Consider the following 25716-nt stretch of genomic DNA (forward strand, 5'->3'; position numbering starts at 1 on the left):
GCTAGTGTTCCACCCCAGTTTTATGGTTTTCATATTACTACTGAAGGGGATACGTTTATTAGTGATAGTACACTAGTAAATTTGGATGAACCTAGCAACTATAAGGAAGCCATGGCAGGCCCAGAGTCTGCAAAATGGAAAGAGGCTATGGACAGCGAGATTCAGTCCATGTACGACAACCAAGTTTGGAATTTGGTTGATAATGTACCAGGTCGTAAGACAGTCGGGTGCAAGTGGATCTTCAAGAAGAAGACGGACATGGATGGGAAAGTGCATACTTATAAAGCGCGATTGGTTGCGAAGGGCTTTACTCAAACTCCCGGAGTTGACTATGATGAGACCTTCTCACCAGTTGCGAAGATAAAGTCTATTAGGGTGATGCTTGCCATAGCTGCGTTTCATGATTATGAAATATGGCAGATGGACGTAAAGACCGCTTTCCTTAACGGAAAGTTGGCTGAGGATGTCTACATGAATCAGCCAGAGGGTTTTGTCGATGTGAAGCATCCGAATAGAGTATGCAAGCTTGAGAGATCTATTTATGGATTGAAACAAGCATCTCGCAGATGGAATCTTTGTTTTGATGAGAAGGTTAAAGAGTTTGGCTTTCTGCGAAGCGAAGATGAATCTTGTGTGTATGTCAAAGCCAGTGGGAGTATAATAAGCTTTCTCGTATTGTATGTCGACGACATACTACTCATAGGAAACGATGTCCCAACCTTGCAGGAGGTCAAGTCCTGGCTTGGGAAATGTTTCGCTATGAAGGACCTCGGAGAAGCTGCTTATATTCTGGGAATAAGAATAGTAAGAAACAGGGAAAGGAGACTGATAGGACTCAGTCAGGATACATACTTGGAAAAGGTGCTAAAGCGTTTTAGTATGGAAAATTCCAAGAAAGGGGAGTTGCCAATCCAAAGCAATACCAAGCTGAGTAAGACTCAGAGCCCGAGTACAGAGACATAGATAGCTGATATGAGCCGAGTACCTTACGCTTCCGCAGTAGGCTCTATCATGTACGCTATGAATTGTACACGCCCTGATGTGGCCTTCGCTTTAAGCATGGTCAGCAGATATCAGGGGAATCCTGGTAGAGCACATTGGATTGCAGTTAAGAATATTCTTAAGTACCTTCGGAGGACCAAGGAATGGTTTCTAGTCCTCGGTGGGAGTGATGACTTAAGGGTACGAGGGTACAGTGATGCTAGTTTTCAGACGGATCGGGATAACTTCCGATCGCAGTCGGGCTGGGTCTTTACCCTAAATGGAGGAGCAGTGACTTGGAAAAGTTCCAAACAAGAGACCGTAGCTGATTCAACGTGCGAATCAGAGTATATTGCGGCGAGCGAAGCGTCAAAGGAGGCTATATGGTTGAAGAACTTCATTGGAGACCTTGGAGTTGTGCCATCCATAAAGGAGCCCATGAAAATTTTCTGTGATAATGAAGGAGCGGTTGCCTTAACCAAGGAACCAAGGGATCATGGCAGATCTCGACATATCGACAGGAAATACCATTTTATTAGACATCGGGTAGAAGAGGGACTCCTCGTTGTGAAGAGGGTATCGTCAGAAGATAACCCAGCAGATCCCCTTACAAAGGGACTGAGTAGGGTCAAGCATTTTCAGCACGCTAGGAGCGTAGGGCTGAAGGACGATATTAGTTCAGATTAGATAAGTAGGAAACTTGTAATAGATAATGTCATACTCAACAATTGATGATTAAATAAAAGTGTATTATTTATAAGAAAGTTTCTATCATGTGTTGATTATTTATCTGTTTTTCCGATTTTTGCATGTTTTGACTTCCTGAATAATGAGATTATTCGAACAGTCCACAATCGCTCATATGTTGGAAGTAGATATGAAGAAAGATTGTCATAAATTTGTTTGTAGATTGTCTAAAAGGTTTTAGACATAGCAAAGGTTTGCTGCAAAGTTTATGAGTGCTTATGAAATTAGTATTGAGCATTGGAACAGACCCACACTTGCTGGTATTACTTCATGAATGTCATCACAAGTGATCGCAAGATGATAATATCATATAATCTTTAAACTTAGAGATATGGTTATTGTTTGCTAGTTGATTATACATTGATAATGCGAAAACGCATCAGTAACTTGATGTCATAAAACGCATTATTGTGTATGGTTTAACTGGTAAATGATAAAGGCATATTAGTCGACGTTTTTCTGTTCCTTTTATTCTAGGAGGATAAAAGCGATATCTCGGCCACTTGATGATTTGGTTTGACTTATGTGCCGGGCCCGGTCAAGATGAAGTTGATGTGTTCAACTGAGTTCTATGTCGAACAAATCAGAGATCAAGAAATAAAAATGCTAGACAATAAGTATTGTTAGCATGATATCTAGAACAGAGGATTATACGATCCTTTATCTGAAGGACAAGTTATTGGTCAGAGTTGACAGCGGCTATTGAAAGCTACGATTGCTATCGGGTTCGGAAGTAATACGTGAGATATAGTTACTAGACTTATCCAAGTGGGAGACTGTTGGATTAATGTCTAAGTCAGTAACCATATTTGGTATATACTTGACCCGAGTGTGCATGGTCCTTTTGGGTTGCCTTCACCAAAGCAACTTGACAAGGTAATTTGATATGAGAGAGGAGATATTATGATTTATTAATATATTATAAGAATAATATATTAAAGGAGAAATCATATTTATTTGATTAGTATTAGTCATAAATTAATTAGAAATTAATTTGGTGACTAAAAGAGACAAATTAAATAAAGGGGTATAAACTGTCAATTGTGTGATAGTTGAGTTTTGGGCTAGGAAACCTAATGGACTAAGGGGGGAACGAAATTATGATGAAGGATCATCATATTTTCGTCCAAGGCCTCATTCCATAAGGTTTCTTGGGCTGCTTGGTGGCTAAGCTGTCCATTAGGGTTTTGACTGAAACCCTAGCACCCTATAGTATAAATACATACCCTATGCTTCAATTTAAGGCCACTTGATTCCAAGGGAACCCTAGGGCCGAAATTAGCATCATTCCCTTCTCTCTCTTAGTTGCCTTCTTGCTTCAAGGTGTTTGTGAGCCATTAGAGGCACTACAATTGTGGTGCTTGCTTTCAAGAGTTCTAGAGAGTTCAAGAGATCAAGGAAACTAGTTGTTATTGCTATATAACAACAAAGGTATGTTTTCTACACTTCTATGTAAATTTCGAAAATTATAGAAGCATGCTAGGGTTTATTTTGTGTTCATAAAGTTGTATGTCTTATGGTGAAAACAAAGATCCAAACTAGGGTTGCATGCACACATAGGATTGTTTGTATAAAACCTAACAAACACTTCATGAAATCGTCTAGCCCTCATACACACACATTAGTCACGATTTCTTGAGCCATGGGTTTCTTTTGTATGGTGGCTATTAGGGTTACACCATGTAACCCATGACTTTACCCATTCCTTATGGTCCATGGATTTTAACCTCCATGGAGTATCCATGGGTCACCCCATGGACTTAGTCCAACATAAGGAATCTTGGATCACAAGCCCACATATATAAGAATGAATGATTTACACAATCAACCCATATATTTAATTAGTCTTCTTTTGATCACTTAATTAATTCCAAATTAATTCTTGATCAATACTAATTAAATAACCTTATTAATATATTAGAACTTATAATATATTAACAAACCTTAAGTGTTATTTCTCTCATTTTAGTCTATCCAAGTGCATGATGCCATGCAACCCAAATGGACCATGCCGGGTCGGGTCAAGTCTTACCAATTATAGTTATGGACTTAGACATTAATCCAACAATTGGAACGAAGTATGATTGACTTCGTGATTTAACCATTTATTCAATTTCTGATTCCTCTTCTCAAACATACATTTGTACTAAGACTCACTTAGAGAATCAATTGAGACATGGTTCTTAATCATTGAAACCTATCATAAAAAATAATAAAAGGTACTCTCCATTCTCCTTATAATAGAGAAACTTTTATCTTTCTGCATACTTGATTCTTGTTATTCGTTTTGCTATTGATTTAAACTCTTTAAATCAATTTAGTATCACACTTAATCTTATAAGTACAATCATGTTTACTAAACCTTTAGTAAATCGTGACGAATATCTTTGTTACTCTTGTGGTGGACTTGATCAACACACAACTTTGTGTACTCGATCTCCTAGTCATTCACTTGACACTTTGTCAACGAATTAGTCTAATTTCCAAATATGAAATTTCTTATTCATCATGCAACCAAGTTGCATGATTCCAAGTTTCTATCCAATTGAAACTTGGGTGATGAGAAACTCTCCCTATTTGGTAAATTCTCGACATTTTCGCATAATTAAGAATCAAATCCATTATTTCTAATAATATAAACATTCAAAACATCAATCTTTCATACACGCTATCCCAAGGATAAATAAATAACATAAAATCAAAATTTTATTTTATTGCGGAAAAATTTGTCCTTACAATGCAATTCATTGAAAAACTATGCTAATACATATTTCTTAGCACTCTTATTCTAACTCTAAGTAGTAGCTCAAGAATTTAATCTTCAAGTAATGCGATTGAAATCCATTTCTTCACGATTAGATTCCGCTAACTTCCTCCCTTAAGCTTCCTCTATTTTCTTCGATTCTACAAAACATCAAATGTAATCTTACCACATCATGTATCAAGAATCTAGAATAGTAACTTAAAAGAGTTAGTTAATGGATTTTACCTAAATTAGAGCCATACGTTTTGACTCTACTATCTCTTAGATCTCTTAGGTAAATAGGACAGCTTCGTCTCCTAGCCCCTTCTCTTGGCAATAAAAGCAAATGGATTCCTTTGGAATGATACATGGAACTATCTCAGAATCTACCTTTTCTAGATCTCCAATGTCACCATTTTTAATATTCATTGAAGTTCGGGAGTTTGATTTACCAGACAAATTTGCTTGACCAGCTCGCCAAATCATTTCTGATTCAACAGCTATAAGCAAATAGGTCAAATTAATGAGGGTCACGTCATGATCCATCATATAGTACTCTCTTGCGAACTCACTATATGATTCAGGAAGCGACTGAATAACCCAGCCAACAGCCAAGTTACCTGAAATCTCGACACCCAACATCCTTAACCTTTCGATGTGTGACTTCATCTCTAAGACGTGTACACACATGTTTCCCATGTTTACTTGCCAAAAGGGCTTGAGTGAGCTTGAACTTTTCAAGCCTTCAAACTTGTGGGTTAAGGAGAATAATTGGAGAAGGTGGAGGAAGTGAAGCATGATCTCTTGTTCCTTAATCGAATCGTGGAATATCATCTTCACGTGGAAAGCTTGTTCCACGGGATTTAGGAATACCATAGTTGTCGTACTTTGACATCTAAAAAACGGGAGAAACTAAATTCAAGTTAGTTGATTGATTGAGTCCTTAATAAATCACCCAAATGAGATATTAAGGCTAGTACCCAACACAATACGCTACAACCTAGAAAAGGGATGCCATAATCCAGTTGCAAAATATTTGAAGGTAGGTAAATGACGATTTACCAATTTCCACCATGAAAAACGAAAAAGAAATTTAAGTTTTAAATCTATGAAAACTCCTAGATCCTTTGAGATTCATTGAACTTTTCAATGACATGTTTAAATCTCGATATGCCCCTCTAGTTTGTGACTGAGATACCGAGGATCACAAAGCGGGTGTGAATAACCATGCAAACTTACATGGTGCCCCCACATGTTACAGTCACCTATTTGTTGTGCCGGTTAACCACACACACTCCACCGAACTATGACAAACATCGAGTCACCCTTTGCTACCTTTGCTTAGAACCATTTAGTGTGCCGGTTAACCACACACGCTCCATTAACGTCTTCGCAATGGCACAAAGTGTAATTTCATGGAATTGCATCAATTCACTTTTGCCTAAAGTAACTAAGATTGGGAATTTTGTAAAACTTTTAGTTACTTTATACTTCATTATACTTTTAATGGAAAGGGTTTACCCTATCCTATCCGTTTGGCTAACGACCCTCCACCAATCAAGGAAGCGGTGAGTAAGAGTGGATACCCATTAAACGACCATTTTATAAGCTATAACCTTATACCCCCTTATAGAACGGCTTTGTGAATGAGGTCTACTAACGGTAAGACTAGCATTTTAGTTATACATATATAATATTAAACTTTTAATGTTATACATAGTATAAGGGTGTATTTTACACTTTTAAAGTACTAGGTGGTTTAAATTATACTTTTAATTAACCAAAATCATTATGGATTTATTAACTCTCCTTTAATTATACACTTAATCAATTTAATAAAACCATAAGGGTTTAACTTGAACCTTTCAAAATTAGGGTTTTGGAATTTAGACTTTCAAAATTAACTTTTAATCAACAATTTAAATTCCAAAACTAGAGGGCAAATTTTGAAACTCTTCAAAACAATTAGGTTTTAATCTCACTTAAAATTTTTGAATTTAAGACATTTAAATTAAAATTTTAAATATTAAAACTCTTGATTTAATAATTATCTTGAATTAAACTATTAATTATAATTATTAAATCATAAGGGATTATCTAAATCATGAGGGTAATTACCATTTATACATTTAAGATATCCTAATCCCTTAAACATCTACACAGATTTCGAAAATAAGGGATGAGATATCCCAAAATCTTTAATTACCATATTTAACTATTAAAGAATAATTAGAAGATATGAGATAATTCAAATCCCTAAAATTTAGGATCTAACATTGGGGAAGGAGGTAATTTCGAAATCTAAGGGTTGGATAACCCTAGATTTCAAAATCTTGGAGGCTAAGGATAGGTTTGGGAAACCATAGCAAAAAATCGCCAACTAGGGTTTTGCAACCATGATTGCGAAAAATACCTAGCCTTCAGGGTTTATTAGCCATAAACCCTAATATGTCAACTTCATACATTTGAATAAAAGCTAATTGAAAACAAAAACCATTGGCTTTGATACCACTTATAGGTTTTATACAAACAATCCTATGTGTGTATGCAACCCTAGAATTGGATCTATGTTTTACTATTAGTTACACAACATTATGAACACATAATAAAACCCTAATGAGTCATACTATTTTCGAAATTCACCAAGAAGATTAGAATACATACCTTTTGTTGTTATATAGTAATAACAACTCAAATCCTCCTTGTCATAGCTTTAGAAATCTTAGAGTCACAAGTGTCACTCCTCTAATGGCTCACAAACACCAAGACCAAGAGGATGAAGAATGATAAGAGAGGAGGCACCCAAAAACGTGTGGAAACCCTAAGAAAACTCTTAGCCATGTTTTTGGTGCTCTAGGGATCCTTAAATAGTGAGGTTATTAGGGTTATCTAACAAGGAAACCCTAATTCGGCTGCTTAAGCCCTAAGCAACCCATTGACTCCCTCCTTAGAGGCCTAGGACGATTTCTATTGGGTTTCCCCATAGAATTCATCCACCTCTCTAATATGGAGTCCATTAGCCCAATATTCAACTATCATACAATTGACAGTTCTAGTCCCTTAAGTTTAATTAATGTCTTTTAGCCACAAAATCAATTCTTAATTAATTATTGACTAATATTAATTAACCAATATGATTTCTTCTTTAATATATTATAATTATAATATATTAATGAATCATAATTAATTTTCTCTCTCCATAATTCATCATATCAAGTTGATTTGGTGAAGGCAACCCAAAAGGACCATGCACCATCGGGTCAAGTACATACCAAAATAATTATGAACTTATACACTAATCCAACGGTTTGTTGGTATATGTTATCTGTTATGTGGTGGTTTTGGGAGAAACTCACTGAGTTTTGTGCTTATAGTTTTGTTTATGGTTTATGGTTCTTCAGATGATCAATGTGGCAAGGCGAAGGCGTAACCGTACACATCATTGATCTTACAACAAATTGGATATTAGGAAACTATGATTTTCAAATAATGTTTGAGAAGACTATAATTGTAAACATTTTATTAGTAAAATGATCGTTTTGAAAAGTTCAAAATTTTTTTAAATATGTGGGGTGTTACACTTATTGTTATTAAATATTAATATAAGTGATTTAAGGTCAAACGAATATGGAACAAATGTTATAAGAATTTTAATTTGTCACAGACAACTTACACGATCTATGTTTTTTATGCATTCAAATTACACGAGTCACATTTTTGGGGTTTATCAACACTTCGACCAAAAATGTCATTTAGCTCATCTATTGATTATAACCCAACATAATCCATATATTAAGAATTACTTTTACATGTTAGTCTCTTTTCCTTTTCCTAGTTCAAATACTAACAAAGCTTTTTGTCGTTATTTAAGCCATAAAAATGAAATTGGGTATTGAAGACTTTAAGCCCTAAAAATGAAAGCATATTTGAAGTAATAAATGTTATGCACTAAGTGGGCTAATGGCCGAACCCCTTTCCGAAAGGTCCATAGGTTGGACGGTTGGTTGGACCCACAAGTCGGTGGTAATGTGGCATAACGACGAATTTGACAAGCTTTTAATCTTTTATTACTTTATTAAGTAAAGACAAAAATTATAGACACTACTGCGGTAATATAAAAAGATTAATTATTGATCTATGTAATTTTTTAAATAACTAGTATATTAAAATGGCTATAAAGAAGATCCATATTTATAAGTCATTTATGTAGTTTAAGATGTATATTTATCAACACATCGGCAATTCCTTATAGTAATTGGATTAAAAGCGATACCACTTTCTTGTTTTCTATAATGGTAAAACCCAACAGTCGAGGTCATGCATAATAAACTCCTTTACGTCTAACATATCCACATGAACTTCTAAATATTTCATATCACGGTACATTGAAAATATATCTCATGATTTATGTTCATTAAAAACAGGGTATCATTACATTTTAATAATAATATTTTATTTAAAAAGTAATTAAAAGACCGATCATTGACTACTATGTAATAACAAAACAATATTTTATTAAAAAAAAACAACTAAAAGACCGATCATTGACTAATATGTAACAAGAAAAGCGTATTGCAAATGTGTTAATGATAGACAATCGGGTGTTCCATTTTGTAAGCACCATTGTTGGAAAATGATATTATTAGCACAAGGTTAGGTTACAGTAAGTGAAGGAGACGACGAAAGAGATGAAGAGTTTTTTTTGGAAAATGTCGTAACAAACATATAGTGATCATCAGTGAAAATTTAATGATACTAAAAATATGGTGGAAGTCAAATAAGGAAGAAGAGATGTAACCAAAATGACAAAACTACCATCGTGCACAACATGTGAAATTTAACACAATCTGAAAAAGTCATAAAATTGAAAGAAATATATCAAATTATGACCAAAATTGCAAAAAAAAAAAAAAAAATGCTTAGGTCCTAAATTATAATAAAAAGAAAGTTACAAAACTTAGAGTCCTAACTATTTAATTATGCTATTTCTAACCTAACTTACTTTGCTCGTATATTATTTCTAATTTATTTAAAATGAAACTGGGGTTTAACCAAGTTTTATTTTTACAGTCAAATAGAAACTATAGTTTCGATTCGATTACATCGCAAAACCACATCATAAAATTAATAAGAAGCAAATAAATGTGAGGTCGTAAGATAATCATTAATCTATCCAAGATAAAATTAAAAAATCGTTTTAAATCTAAAACACAAGAAGTCCATTTAGTTTAATAAAAGTTAAATAAAAAAGCGCAGCTAAAGCGAAACAGCGTTATGCGGAACAAAGCATTATAATTTAAATTAATTTTTATTTCAATCAATTTTTAACATATTTTTCTGAAAAAAAAAAAAATCGTTTCTAAAGTCCATTTGTATTCAACTTAATTACAATGACTAGGTTTCAGTGTACATTAATTACCAGTAAATCATGCTTATTTAGACTCGAACTCTGAGCCTGTAAAAGTTAACATTTTTTATTAATTTATAAGTATAATAAATAAAAATAGGTGATCAAAGTGCTTTATTTCATTTCCATCCAAGACGAAAGTATATTTATTTCAGGAAAAGAATTATTCCACTTTTTTTCTATGTAATGATATTTTATACCATGGGGAAAGAAAGTGTGAATGTGATACATCCTTTTGCTATAAGACAGAGCAACTCAGAGGGGTTTATGGCTTTATGCTGACCTGAGATCGCACTCTTTTTGCTCTCTTCACCTGCAAAAATCAAATCTCTGGATTCAACTGCTACCGATGGGTATGTCACTTAACTTCTTCAAAATCACTGCTAAATTTATCATACCTAATGCACTTACTATTCATTTTGCACATCTAAACCCTAATGTCGATACAGTTGATTCAACATTGTGCTTTCTGTTTAACGTTGCAACGGTATAATTTTTAAAATCTGCAACTGACCTTTAATCTCGTTTCGACAGTATTAACTAATCTTGTTGAGTAATTAGGTACTGCCGTAATTTGATCTTGTTTTTGATCTAGACAATAAAGTTGTATATGGTGAAATTATAAGCATGTAGGATCTTTGACAGAGTTAATCGAGTTACCCGATCCTTACCGCGAGACTTTGTTGTTAACCTGTTTGTTCTCTTGAAGAAATTGGAACGAATGTGTTAAGGCGAAAATTCCGTGTTGGAATGGGATCTGGAATACAAATAACGGAATAAGTTGCAGTGAACTTAAATTAATAACTAATGTTACTAATCACCAACTCCTGTGATGGAAATGATTAAAGGTGTAAAAACTGAAACGGAATGCTGGATCATGTGAAAATTGTGGTGCTTTGAAATAGTTGTATTCACCTGATTGTTTTATTTGTAAGATGAAGATTATATGCTTATGGAGTCTTGATTCAAGTGTTGCCTTTTGTAGACAAAGAAGCTGGTTGCTGCTCTACCCACCTCATTGAAGGAGATGGCACTTTTAATGGAGAAGGACTTGATAATTTTATCAAAGAAGTAAAACTGGCTGAATGTGGACTTTCTTATGCTGTTGTTGCCATCATGGGTCCTCAAAGCAGTGGTATGTCTTTCATATTATTGAGATTGCATTATCTGCAAGTTCTGATTTCATATTTGTGACAGGGAAGAGCACACTTCTGAATAATCTTTTTCACACAAACTTCAGGGAAATGGATGCTTATAGGGGAAGGCATGCATCTATTTTTCTTGCATCTTTTTTTTTTTTTTTTTAATCTATCTCCACATTTGTTGACTTTCTGCATTGACTTTTTACAGGTCTCAAACCACCAAAGGTATTTGGATGGCAAGATGTGTTGGCGTTGAACCTTGCACCATAGTAATGGATCTTGAAGGTACTGATGGAAGAGAGCGAGGAGAGGTTAGTATTCATTTTTTTATTTTATTCTTTTGGTTCTCTTTTTAAATAGTTATTGAGCTTTTTCTGCTTCTCCAGGATGATACTGCATTCGAAAAGCAGAGTGCACTTTTTGCCCTTGCTGTTTCTGATATAGTGCTTATCAACATGTAAGTTTTCTGATAGCCTGATAAAACTATGCAAATATGTTTTTTTTCTGTAAATTTTAATTGCTTTCCTTGGTGTACATTGTGTTATACAGGTGGTGTCATGATATTGGACGTGAACAGGCTGCTAACAAGCCACTTCTAAAAACTGTATTCCAGGTGCATTGTCTTTGCATTTGTTTTTGTTTTTTGTTTTTTGTTTTTTTAATATTTGTTAGCACTTATGTCAAAATATTGAATTTTAAACTTCTATATTTCAGGTTATGTTGCGACTATTTAGTCCACGTAAAACAACTTTGATGTTTGTTATTCGTGATAAAACAAGGGTAAGTTGTGTTGTGCAACACATGTTTATAAAGATTTAACAAGTTGGATGACATTTGATGTAATTATCCTTTTGTTTCTGTATAGACCCCCCTTGAAAACCTAGAACCTGTCTTGAGGGAAGATATCCAGAAGGTAATTATAGTTAATAGCTATTAATTATTTATTGTATTACTCCACAGTTAACACAATTGCAACACTTATAATGCTCTGTTCTTTGTCTCAGATTTGGGATTCTGTCCCTAAGCCAGAAGCCCACAAACAGACTCCATTGAGTGAGTTTTTTAATGTAGAAGTTGTTGCACTTTCTAGTTTTGAAGAGAAAGAAGAACAATTTAAGGAGCAGGTATGATAAAGATTTACTTGTACATATTATATGAGTGACATGGATATGTTTAACATTTTTTTATTATATATTTGTTTTGTTCCACTAAAGGTGGCTAGTTTGAGGCAAAGATTCTTCCATTCTATTGCACCTAATGGCTTAGCTGGCGATAGGAGGGGGGTAGTTCCTGCTTCAGGTTTTTCCTTTAGTGCCCAACAAATTTGGGAAGTTATTAAGGAAAACAAAGACCTTGACTTACCTGCCCACAAGGTAAACTTTTCAACAATCAACTTTTTTTTTTAATTTTTTTTTAAAACTTTTTGGATGTTAAAGTTCCTGCTACTTTTACAGGTGATGGTTGCCACTGTAAGATGTGAAGAAATTGCTAATGAGAAGTACTCTTTCTTTGTAACAAATGAGGTACATTTAAAAAAATACCACTTTCAATTTTCAAGCACTAATTATGTTCTATGAAAAAATATATAAACTCCTGTTTAAACAGGACTGGTGTGACTTAAAAGATGCTGTACAATCTCATTTAGTCCCAGGCTTTGGAAACAAGCTTAGTTCAATGATTGAGGCTTCTTTATCTAGGTAAACATAGTTTTTTTATTTTCTTTTTTATGTTTGTTTCAATTTTCAAAATGTACAATATTTATTAATTCATATAATTTTTACGGTTTCAGTTATGATGAAGAGGCGACTTACTTTGAAGATGGTGTTAGATCTGCCAAACGAAAGCAGTTGGAAGAGAAGTTGATTCAAGTAAGATTTATATTTCTTTCTTCATGATGAATATATTTCATATTTGTTGTACTAATGATTATTATATAATGATTTATTTAGCTTGTTCAACCAACATACCAATTGATGCTGGAACACATACAATTAGAGACACTCGATAAATTCAAAAAAGCACTTCAAGATGCTTTAAATGGAGGACAAGGGTTTGCAAAAGCTGCTTGGAATTGCACCGAATCATTCATGACACTCTTTGATGAACAATGCAAAGGTACACATCAATAGATCCCAGTTTCTTAAACAACACACACACACACACACACACTTATTTGTAGCTTCCTAATACATTCAATCTACAGATGTAGCTATCAAACAAGCGGATTGGGATTCAAATAAAGTAAGAGATAAATTTTCACGTGAGATAGATTCACATATTGCTGAAGTTCAAACTGCTAAACTATCTGAACTTAATGCACTATATGAGGTAATACATTTTCTTAAGCTGTAATAACAATTTGCCCTATGAATTGTTGTTAGTTATCAATGGTTTTTTGTTTCTGTTTTCAGTCAAAATTGAAAGTGGCATTGGAAGGACCAGTTGCAGCCCTACTAGAAGGAGGTGGTGATGACACCTGGCCTGCAATAAGGAAACTTTTTCATCAAGAAACCAAAACAACCATCTCTGACTTTTCTGATGCACTTTCTGGTTTTGAAATGGACAAAAAAGCTAATGAAGAAATGGTTTCTAATTTAGAAAATTTTGCTAGAGGAATAGTCGAAGGGAAAACAAAAGAAGAAGCAGGGAAAGCTTTGTATCGCATGAAAGAGAGGTATAAGTATAACCTTGCTAATCTCTCACTAATGGAAAATTAATTTATTTAATCATTTTATCTCATGAATTTTACAGATTTACGTCTCTATTTAACCATGATGCTGATTCAATGCCACGTGTCTGGACTGGAAAGGAAGATATACGTGCAATTACCAAAATAGCCCGGTCTTCTGTAAGAGTCATTTCATTAGAAAATAATAGACTAAAGTCAATCATTCAATCTAATTATAAATTAATAATCTATAATATATATTTATGTTTCAGTCTTTAAAGTTGCTGTCTGTATTGGCTGCAAGTCGTTTGGATGCAGATGGTGATAAGATTGGGGACACATTAGTCCTTGCGTTAGTGGATCACAAAAAAGACAAGAATACCCCCATGCAGGACCCATTGGTCTCCAGCACATGGGAAGAGGTAATTATTTGTACCCGCAGTTGTGTAAATGATTTATTTTTAATTGCATTTTGTGTATTATGTGCAAACAGGTTCCAGCAACAAACACACTCATAACTCCTGTTCAGTGTAAATCATTATGGAGCCAATTTCAAAGAGAGACAGAGTATACTATTACTCAAGCCATTGCTTCCCAGGTATCTTTTAGAGTAAATTACCGTTTTGGTCCCTGAGTATAATTGATTTTTGTAATTTTGGTCCTTGTTTAAGGTTCTTCTAACCTTTTTGGTCCCTACTCCAAGTAAAATGACTATTTTTGGTCCCAAAAAATAAAAGTCATTTTACTTGGAACTTGGATTGGGACCAAAGTTGAAAAAACCAGCTATGCTGAGGGACCAAAAATGTAAATGTACTCATCTTTTGGTTTTATGAATGAAGTGAAGTGATTCTAAGATTCTTCTTTGTCTTTACTGGTATGGTTTTCAGGAAGCTAACAAGCGAAATAACAATATGCTACCACCTCCATGGGCAATAGCTGCTATGTTCATCCTAGGATTTAATGAATTTATGACACTTTTAAGGTTTGTTTGTTTTCTTGTCTCTCTAACTAACTTGTTATGCTCAAATCCACACATTGGTCTTGTTTTTCAGGAATCCATTATGGCTGCTTGTTATTTTTGTGGGTTATCTTCTTTTCAAAGCATTGTGGGTCCAACTAGACATCTCTGGTGAATTTAGCAATGGCATGGTGAGTTCCATTCCATCTAAATATATCGAATCATAAAGTTTATTTATTTATTTTTTCTGTTTCTTATATAAATATTTTTTTAAATGCTTACAGCTTCCAGGAATTCTGTCTTTATCCACCAAGTTTCTTCCTACAGTCACAAATCTGCTTAGAAAACTAGCTGAAGAGGGGCAAAAGCCTGTTGTAACCCAGCCACAGGTATTAGGGTCAAATTTTCAAGGGGTAGTTTCGTCATCTGGTGTAACCATGGAAAATGGAAATGGAACCGAGTACACTAGTCCCACCACACATGTCAAAGAGCATTAATTTCACCCATCACTCACATCCATTCATTTGATCACACACTTGTACACATGCAAAACTTGTTTATTTACACATATATATATATCATTTTATGGATTTTTTAATATATGCTCGAGGAGGGAAAATTTTTATATCAGGTGTCGTCTATTTGATCATGCGACGTTACTTTTTGTAGTCACATGTTCAGTTCTTTGTTTGTATATTGTATTTGTGGGTATGCCTGAAAAGAGACATTTTTGATATTTTTTGGTCTGTATTTTAACAAGAAGCTATATTTGTATCTATAGTACCAAAAATCGATAATAAATGATTGATGAAACCATATATTGTTATTTGTTTATCGATCTAGCCATTGAACCATTGTTATAACAGTAATAATAAATACAAGTTCTGTGGTTAAATAGATGGTATGTTGGGCTTTTTGTATTTTGACTTTTTCCAAAACCTCGTAACCTAAAATATGTTTTTGTTAAACTGTAATAAGTGTACAAGGCTTCAATCAGTAATTAAATAATGAAATTGCCAAGTGTGTTTCGGTATTTTGATTCTTGCCCTTTTTCTCTTTTTCAGAGTTTTGCGAAAATTCCCTTTTAAGTAATGATTTCGTATTGCTTTTTGTTTACCCCCTTCCAATTAATTCCAAAAGAGCAGGTGAGAAAATTGAATGTCACATTTAAAACTAAATAGCCTTATGCCCTTGTCATAGATCATAAGTGGTTGGCTTTGACCAGTCTATTATATTGTATCTTTCAATGCATCCGCTTTGAGTATGTTGCTTCTCAATCATACCTATATTATGAGTTATGACTAGGCTTAATGTAAAACCTAAACTTATATATCAACTCGCTTTCAAGAAAAAAGTCCATAGTTCATATCTGAGGAGGGATTACAAAGCTTATCAATGTACAAAAGATGATACAAAAGCATAATAAATCGTCACTAAGGAAAAAAGGGAGGAAGTAGGGAAAAAATGACGAAATAACACATTAAATATCCAATATCTACTAAAGAGATCTTAGCTCATCGGTATCAGGTGTTGTTCTTTCTCTTATTGTGGTTGAGGGTTCAAGTCTCGTTGGAGACATAGATGGAATCAGAAGTAGATTAGGGATGAATTAGATTTGTAGTTCCAAAAAATATTCAATATCTAATTAATTCTACCATATTTAAATAAGGTTTGTTAAACAAAATTGAATCAAGAAGAATCTCAATTGCTTGTTGGTATTTGCAAGTAGTATGTTTCAAACCTTTTGTTTATCCTTCTATTTCTTCTTGGTTCGATAGAAATTCAGAAACAAACAATATGCAATACATCACAACACACAAAATCTCTGGAAATTAATTTTCAAACATATATTTTATGAACTAGTTCTTATAAAAAAAATTCGGAGTTCTTAAGATGACTATTGAACACATTCATATGATGATTTGGAATACATCAATTTTCGAACATGTTCTTATGAAGATTTTCTAGCTAAACGTTATGAAGATTTACTAACAATAATAAAAATGTAACAACCCAAATTTTAAAGAAAATTTTCACTTTTAATTAATAAAACATAATTACATAAACCATGAAATCTCAACATAATTGTTTTCAAATCAATGATTCATTACAACTTATTCAAATCATCAGAGTCTCCCCAAACCCTAATAGTGAAAGAGAGAGATAGAGTGCACGACGCTCCATCATGCATTGCCCTTGCCCTTGGGCTCAGATGTACTTGAAACAAATCAACAACCTGTAAACAAAAAGCTTAGTGAGTTCCCCAGAGCATACCACACACTACACATACATATATCATGTTAGCTAATTAAAGCTACACACATATCACATAAGCCATGCATACATAAAACCTGTAATAGTGCCATGGGCTACCCTACATGGTCTTTACCTAGGACTGGCATGAGCTACCCCACATGGTCTTACATCCAATGCCATGGGCTACCCCACATGATCTTTACTTAGGTTTGCCATTAACTACCCTACATAGTCTTACATCTAATGCCATGAGCTACCTCACATGGTCTTTACCTAGGACGACCATGGGCTACCCCACATGGTCTTACATGCAATGCCCCCCACCCCCCCCCCCCCCCCCCGCGCGACGTCTTCATGCAAAACATATAATCACATATCATATAGAATCACATAATGACTAACACATATACCATAAACACATAATGGACCGGACTTGGTGCCTTAGACCCATGGGTATGATGAGAAGACTCACATTTGTCTGCTGAATACAAAAGCTGCTCTCTTAACAGTCCGATACCTCCCGAGCTGAATAATAATATTAGCCAATGTTAGGACCTTAGATTAGACAAAGGAAAACCCAAACTCCAAACCCATCCATGAGGCTCAATTATCCTTCCCTTGCTATTGGGCAAGGTTGTAGAACTCGTTACTCGGTACGTGTCCGGCCGACTACCGAGTAGCGAGTACTCGGGAGTACTCAGGAGTACTCGAGGAGTACTCGGATTTGGTAATTCATGTAGAAATATTTTAAAGGAAATTATGTATGTCAAAATCATAAGTTAAAATCATAAATTGATTGAAATATATAACAAAATTAGATACATGTGAATACACAAAAACTAAATAAACACATAACGGTCTCATTTCGTGAATAATTACTAAAAATTTAAGATATATATATATATATATATATATATATATATATATATATATATATATATATATATATATATAGTAATAATCACATGTGTGTGTGTGTTAAATAATAAATCATTAAGTATATTATTAATCACCGAGCTAACCGAGTTTTACAACACTGCTCAATTTAGTAAGGGCCGATCGGGGAGTACTCGGGATTATGTAACTCGGCTCGGTAAGGGGCCGAGTAGCGAGTACTCGGAGGAGTAATCGGTTAACTCAGCGAGTTTTACAACACTGTTATTGGGCCCAAAATCCGAGTCCACAATTACTAATGGGCCTCTTGGCCCAATAAAGCCCAACTAATATATCTATGGACCATAACAGATAAAGTAGCCCATAATTCACAGAATACACCATGCCCAATAATCTAAAGAGGCCTAAATAGCTCGAAGGCCCAAAACAGATTCGACCCATATGCACTGCGTACGCTTGGCGTACCATCCTGGTATGCGCAACGTACTGGGATTGGGACTACGCGCGATGTACACTGGGTTACGCCCATCGTACAACCACTTTGAGCACTTTCTCCATTAAGTGCTTAATACTCGTTTTTTTGATGTCCGAAAGCCAGATCTAAGTCTGTAAAGATGTCCTAAGGCATAAAGTTGGCAACTTTATGCCTTTGCATGTCTCATACACACCTAACCTCTCCATTAAGACCTTTCCAAGGTCTTTAACCCATGCATGAGGCTAAATCTCCCATCAAGCTCCCATTTTTATGACAATAAAGGACCAAGGGATCTCAGATCTGTTTTTCCCATCTTCTGGAGTTGCTTAACTCATAATGGAGGTCCAAAATCAACCAAAAAGGAACAAGGTAGAAAACCCTAGCTAAATCTAGATATTTAAGATGAAAGATCCAAGCTTTTTACCTCCAAAAGCTTTGCAAGATGACTATTAGGGTTTTGAACCCCTGGCACGTACGCCCGACGTACGGCTTGGTACGCCCAGTGTACCTCTAGTTCCTCCGCGACCAACCAAGTGTAGTACGCTAAGAGTACACTTAAGTACACCCAACGTACTTAAGGGTCTACTTATGCTAAAATGTAATTCTTGAGGGTTTCAAGATATACCAGATTTAGGGTGTTACAAAAAAAACGTACTAAACAACATGGACTCGTTCTTCATATTATTTTTTTCCAACAATCTTCTTTATTTTTCAAACATGTTCGTCACTAATGGATTTGCAGAAAGATTACCACCAATGACAAATTGAAGCTTTAAACTTGGGACCGCAAACCATGTTCGAAGGTTAATGACATGTTTGAAAAAACTTTTTTTTGAAGAAGGTGACAATCTAAGGGTTTTTTTTTTCAAAACAATTGTTGTAACAAATATTGGCCATTGGGGTAGTTTTCTCAACCTTACATAATGCATAACAGTTCGATCACAAATTAAATAATGAAATTGCTAATGTTGCGTTTGATTGTAGAATATTCTTTAGTTTTTCAGAAAAGTGAAAATATTGAAAACACGTTTGGTTAGATAAATTTTTTTGAATACAAGAATTTTTTGTTTTCCAAAATTACAAAGAAATTAAGAAACTAATAATTATTGTTTTCCATACTTTTCAATTTCTAAAATTTTCTTAAATATATAAACACACACAAAACCCCTATGTCCCATCACAACCACACACACCCATAACCATCCACACAAAAACTAGATAATAAAAACTAATAGAAAAAACACAACCAAACAAGTTTTTTAATTTTTCTAAACCCAAAAATAAAAACTCAAAGGTTTAACCAATCACATTTTCTAAATTTTCCAATGAAAACTCTACTCATTTTTCAAAAAAAATTCTCAAAAAAAAAAAAAAAAAATTCACAAAGAAACACAACCTAAGTGTTTTAAGGATCCTAATTCTTGCCCTTTTTCGGTTTTCAAAATTTTGCTACATTTCCTTCTAAGCCATGATTTCTTTATTTCTCTTTTTTCCGATCAATACCAAAGGAGTAGGTGAGAAAATTGAATGTACATTTAAAACTAAAAAGCTTTGTGCCTTTTTCATAGATTATACTTACTTGGTTTTGGTCGGTCTATATTTTATGTTTCAAAACATCCTCTATGAGTATATCTTGCTTTTAGATCATACCTACATTATGTCTAGTCTTGTTGTAAAACCTAAACTCGTATATCAACTCTCTTTGAAGAAAACAAACATCAACCACCATTATCGTCACTTTGCTATGTTTGTATGTGAGGACTAAGGAGAGGTTAATTATAATATGTTTACAATTCAAAACTTTAATATGTGAGTCATAACTCATCGAGTAGTCTTGTTCTTCTAACAAAGGTAGATAGATATGGGACCTTAATGAGGCCCAACAATTTATGATGGCATGGAGGTACAGTTACAAAATACAAACTAACCCAAGATGGGCATAAAAACACATGTCTCGCAGATTTAATAACTCAAAAAAGGATTTGTTCTTTGTTATTTGGCAAATACATTTGGTTTGTAAACATTCTTACTCTAGATATAAATATGGTTTTATGACTTTATCCTATTTAATTTGTGTGTTACCCTCTTTGTAGAGATGGCTCACGAGACTAAAGAGCCATTTGCATGTTTCATGTCACTTAGATTTTTCACAAGAAGACACAAGATTTTTGTGAATGATAAAAGTACATTGTCTCCATACTTTCATTTGATGTTTGGAGCCTCTAACCTCCATTTCGAGCGCTTGTTTAGAATAAAAAGCTCAAATTTGTGTCATTTAATTTTGATATGACCAAAGGCATTGAATATGAATCAGAAAATTGCAGTGAATATTTATTATGTGATTCCGAATTCACAACAAAATCATAACTTTGCAATTACATTTGTGGGGCGTCATTGTTGGATCGCTATATACCTTACGATTTACATACGTTTTTGTGGCATAAAATGACTTGTCTAGACATTGATATGGTGAAACCAATAGCGATCTTATTAAATGTCGATCTAAAATAAGCCGAGTTTCACAAAAGTATATTATATATATGTACGTCTTAATGTAATTTTATAAAGGTAATATCTTGGATATTTGAAGTTGAATATGGCTTAGATGATCTATTTAACACTTAATGTTTTATAAATATTTGGAGGATCCAATGAGTTTTCTCTATCAGGGGCACTAGCAATCAATTATATATATATATATATATATATATATATATATATATATATATATATATATATATATATATATATATATATATATATATATATATATATAGGAAAAGTGAATATACCCTTAAGGGTATATAAGCTTAGGTACTCAAACTCATCATATTACGTCGTTTTATATCATATATATACATTGTAATTGTCTAATGTATTTATAATTCAACTTCTAACTTGATATCATTCAGAGATTTTTATAAATTTCACATTTATTTTCCTCTTAAATAATTTTCATTTTCAACTATAATATATATAGCCTAATTGATGTTCGTCAAAAAGATGTGATGTAAGAGGTAGATAATAATAAAATTTTGAAAATCTTGAAAGTAAATCAAGTTAAGGATTGAAGTTGAAGAACATTATAATAAATATATCAAACAAAATGATGTATTATGGTGAGTTTGGGTACCTACATATTTTTTTTGACGAACAAAACAAATGAATCACTAGATGAATAAAAAATAACATGATTCACAAAAAAATCTCAAAAAATATCTCGATGATTCATTTTTATAATGATTTTGTTGTTATTCACTAAAATTGTCATAAAAAATGATTTTTTTTCTTAATTTACTTAAGGAAAAATTACACGAATGGTCCCTATGGTTTGGTGTTTGTAACGCGCCTAGTCCCTAACTCCATTTTTTAACCATGCCAATCCTTAATAGTTTGGTTTAGTGCACGCCTGGTCCCTCATCTAACCTTCCGTTTGATTTTGGAGTTAAAACCCCCACGTGCCTTGCACGTTGAGGGGTATTTCCATCATTTTACTTATTCATCCTTTAAAAACCCTAGATCAGTGCATCCCCATTTTCTTCCTCTACGTTTGTTCTTTCATTTCATCTCTCGTTTCTTTAATGGACAAAAAATCAACAATGATGAAATGTAATTGCGGGCAACCAAGTGTTATACTGACATCATGGACCGACGACAACCCCAGAAGAAAGTTTTATGGCTGCACAAAGAAGGTAAGGTCGTTTTGATTCTAACTCAAGCTTTTGTGTGACAATGACCGCAAATCTGTTGGATTTGAACTTGACAGGGACCTAAATGTAAGTTTATTGGATGGGTTGATGAGGAAGGATGTGGACGATGTACTAGGATAATTCCAGGGCTGTTGAAGGCTAAGAACAAAGTTGAAGCTGAGAATCGGCTGCTGAAGATAATCATTATTTTAAATTGGGTGTTCATAGGAATCATTATTTACAAGTTGTAGTGCTTAAGAAGATCCAACTAGTATGCTATGTATGATGTTTGTCTTTTTTGAACTTATTTTGACTTCTATGATCCATCTAGTTGGTTGTTGTATGTGAATTTAAAGTGTTTTGAAGTGTTTCTGGAATGTATTTTGATTAAGTGTTTGTGAATTTGATAATATTTTGGTTAAGTGTTTGATTAAGTGTTTTTGGAGCTTATTTTGACTTCTATGAGCCATGTATTTTCATCAAGTGTTTCTGGAACTTATTTGGAAAAGTAAACACTAACAATTGACCAAAACAACCAATAACATATGCTAACAATCGACATAAACAACCAATAGCACAAGTGGGATTTAATAAAGGGTAATTTAGTTTCCATACTTTCCATAACATAGTTTCATACATCAACAAAATGGTTAATAGTTTCATACATCAACAAAATGTTTAACCAAAAGAAACATAATTTACCCAAAAGTATTAACCATAAGGACACAGTTTTACCAAAAAGACACAATTTAACCAAAAGAACTGATTAACCAACAAAATAAACTTTCACTAATAGATCAAGACCATGTCATCAATTTCCCTCAACCAGCTTTTCCTTTTCCCTTACCAGAACCACCAGGACCACCAGAACCACTAGGAGCACTAGCTTTTTGTCCCTTACAACTCCTTGCATTATGACCAATGTTGTTGCACTTTGAACAAGTAACCGACTGAAGGATTCTTGATGCACTATTACCCTTCACCATGTCATCAATTTCATAAGCTGATTTTCTGCGTTTCTTCTTTGGTCTACCTATTGTGACACGATGTTTAGGAGGAACCAAAGTTGTTGGACACACAGACTTTTCCCACATGCTTCTCCCATTAATGGGCTCAATTTTGAATGAGTACATCTGTTTCCATGTTTTTAGCCAATATACCTCATGCACCCAAGTTTCTGGTATTCCAACATCCTTACTATTCTTCCTCATCTCCCATATAGTAGCAACAACATGTTTGCATGGCATCCCAGTGAGTTCCCATTTCCTGCAGGAGCGTGTTTGTTGAACCACATCCACCGCACATTGGTCCATCCAAGGGCCACTTACTTGATACTTACCATTTCCACAAAATACAGATCTATAATCTTCTGCCTTTTTTTTTATATTTTCCAAAGTCTGCATAGCTGTAGGTGTCAAAGGACCAATACATTTCCCAATGGCCTTTTCTACATTCACAATCTTCTTCATTAGATATTCCCTAATGAACTCTAGGCAAGTAATAATTGGTTTATCACGACCCTCATTCAGTTTTCCATTGAATGTTTCACACAAGTTATTAAGAATCACATCAGAATGTGCTCTCCCTGTCCAATCACATCACTTAAAGTCAATTCAAAAAAACTACACAAACCAGGAAAACATAAAGAATGTTATTAGAGTTAAATGTTATACCAGTGAAATGGGACCTAGACCAGTGCTGAGGTGGTATCTTCTTAAGCCACTCATAACAATCCTTGTTTAATTTCTTTAGTTCTTCCATGCCTTTGTTAAACCGTTGTACATGTGTTGCAGTTGCACATGTCCATAAGAGGTCTTCGAAAGGTTTACCCCTCCATTGCTTCCTCATGTTATCCCGAATGTGACGAACACAGTAACGATTTTCAGCACAAGGAAACAAGGTTGCAATTGCATTTAGAATACCCTAACAATCATACATAGATTTTGTTAGTAAACAATTTAGAAATAAAGTAAAAAAAATCTATGATTTTAGTACCTTTTGTCTGTCTGTTATAAAAGTGAAATTAGAATTAGTATTCAAGCCAAGATCCTCCCCAAGACAACTCAAAAACCAAGTCCATGAACTGATGTTCTCTGTTTCAACCACCGCATATGCCAATGGATATGTGCCATTATTACCATCTAGTCCCTGCATTTTATGATAAATAACAATCATGAATAGATTTTTACTTATTTTTATGTATAACAATAAGTAAAAGAACCATAACTAAAACTTACCACGGCTGAAAGAATTTGTCCTGGAAATGGACCCTTCATGAAAGCACCATCAAAGCCAAGAAAATCCCTCTTTCCAGCTGCGAAGCCTTTCTTTAAAGCTCCCAAGCATATGTAAATGCATCTGAATGTCCTCGTTTCATTGTGTGGATTTCCTTCGCTTTCAACATCAACCCTAACAGTCGTATCTGGGTTACGAGTTTGCAACTCAACAATGTAATCTCTGAGTAAACTATACTGAGTAACGAAATCTCCTTGCACAAGGTTTAGAGCCTCAGATTTTTCCCTAAATGTTTTCATCCTAGAAAGATCTACCTTAAACCTCCGTTGTAGCTGTTCTTGCAAAGCCCTAATTGGAATAGTAGGGTTACTTTCAACATGTTCAACAATTTTAGAAGAGAGGAATTTATACGTACATCCTTTTACTGTTCTAGTTTGAAGACATTTATGGACTTTGTTGTACGTTTTAACTGTCCAGTTGACATCTTTTTTCCATTTACTAGCTAATAAGACCCAAGGACATATTTCTTCTTCATCGTTGACTTCTACATTAGGCCCAAGCTTTGGTATTGTTCCCTTACAAACCCATCTCACTCTATTCTTGTCATTTTTTTCAAGGGCCAGCTCCCTTCTAGTCTCTATGGCATGGAGTTTTACCTTATCCTTAAACTCCTTTGCTGAACCAAATTTTTGAAAAATATAGAAGGGTTCACTAACAAGTGCTTCATCATTCTCATGTGCCCTTTGAATTGCTCTTATTGATTTCTTTCTTTGACCATTAATCCCCTCATCTGATGATGAATCAGATGCTAAAAAGTCAGTGTTAATCACCTCCAAAGCTTCATCCTGTGTGCCTTCATCAACCACAGTGTTAGACGACCCTCCAACCCATTCCACATCTTTGTCAATATTCATTTCAAAATCTTGCATATCCACATTAATATCATCCAATATATTTTCAATGTCCACAAAAAAATCACTATCATCACTTTCATCATTGTCACTCTCTAACTCACCAAACTTACCAAAGTCATTAGCATCATTAACCAAGTCATTCTCCATATGATCAGTGAGAGTAGCATCATTACCCAAATCATTCTCCATATGATCAGTGAGAGTAGCATCATTACCCAAATCCTTCTCCAGATGACCAGTGGGTGTAGGATCATTACCCGATTCTTTCTCCATGTGATCCATGTCATCCTCCAAATCAACAGCAGGTGTGCTATGCCACTCCAGGAACAATCTCTTTGAACAAGATGGAGGTTCAGTAATCTCCGTTATACGAACTTTACTGTGGGTTGGGGACATTAAATAGGTGTGCAGAGTAGTTTTGTCATGCTTTATATATACCTCAATTAACTTATGCTTAGCCACAAAACTCCCCAAATAACGAACATCTTCATCACTAGCTAAAGCGAATAACCCAAAATCTAAATCGCCTAAAGGCCTTTGAAAGTGATAGTAAAGTGGTTTACCTATTGAAGCATACCCTAGGTATTCCATCATCTCATCAATGTCA

General features: G+C 34.3%; 1 protein-coding gene across 1 annotated transcript; it reads left to right on the top strand.

Moving 5' to 3' along the window:
• Positions 1-10073: 10073 nt before the first annotated feature.
• LOC145030615 (protein ROOT HAIR DEFECTIVE 3-like) lies at positions 10074-15480 on the top strand. The gene is made up of 22 exons (XM_078978993.1): positions 10074-10231; positions 10864-11013; positions 11076-11142; positions 11229-11331; positions 11407-11477; positions 11570-11633; positions 11735-11800; positions 11886-11933; positions 12025-12144; positions 12235-12393; positions 12475-12543; positions 12626-12717; positions 12810-12888; positions 12970-13135; positions 13224-13348; positions 13432-13694; positions 13772-13868; positions 13961-14110; positions 14182-14286; positions 14576-14670; positions 14741-14837; positions 14931-15480. Exons 1-22 carry the CDS (start codon positions 10228-10230, stop codon positions 15141-15143), a joined length of 2403 nt encoding a protein of 800 aa, XP_078835119.1. The 5' UTR covers positions 10074-10227; the 3' UTR covers positions 15144-15480.
• The last annotated feature ends 10236 nt before the right edge of the window (positions 15481-25716 follow it).

The sequence above is a fragment of the Lactuca saligna genome, chromosome 1 (genome assembly GCF_052625555.1).
Source record: "Lactuca saligna cultivar CGN05327 chromosome 1, ASM5262555v1, whole genome shotgun sequence".
Lineage (NCBI taxonomy): Eukaryota > Viridiplantae > Streptophyta > Magnoliopsida > Asterales > Asteraceae > Lactuca > Lactuca saligna.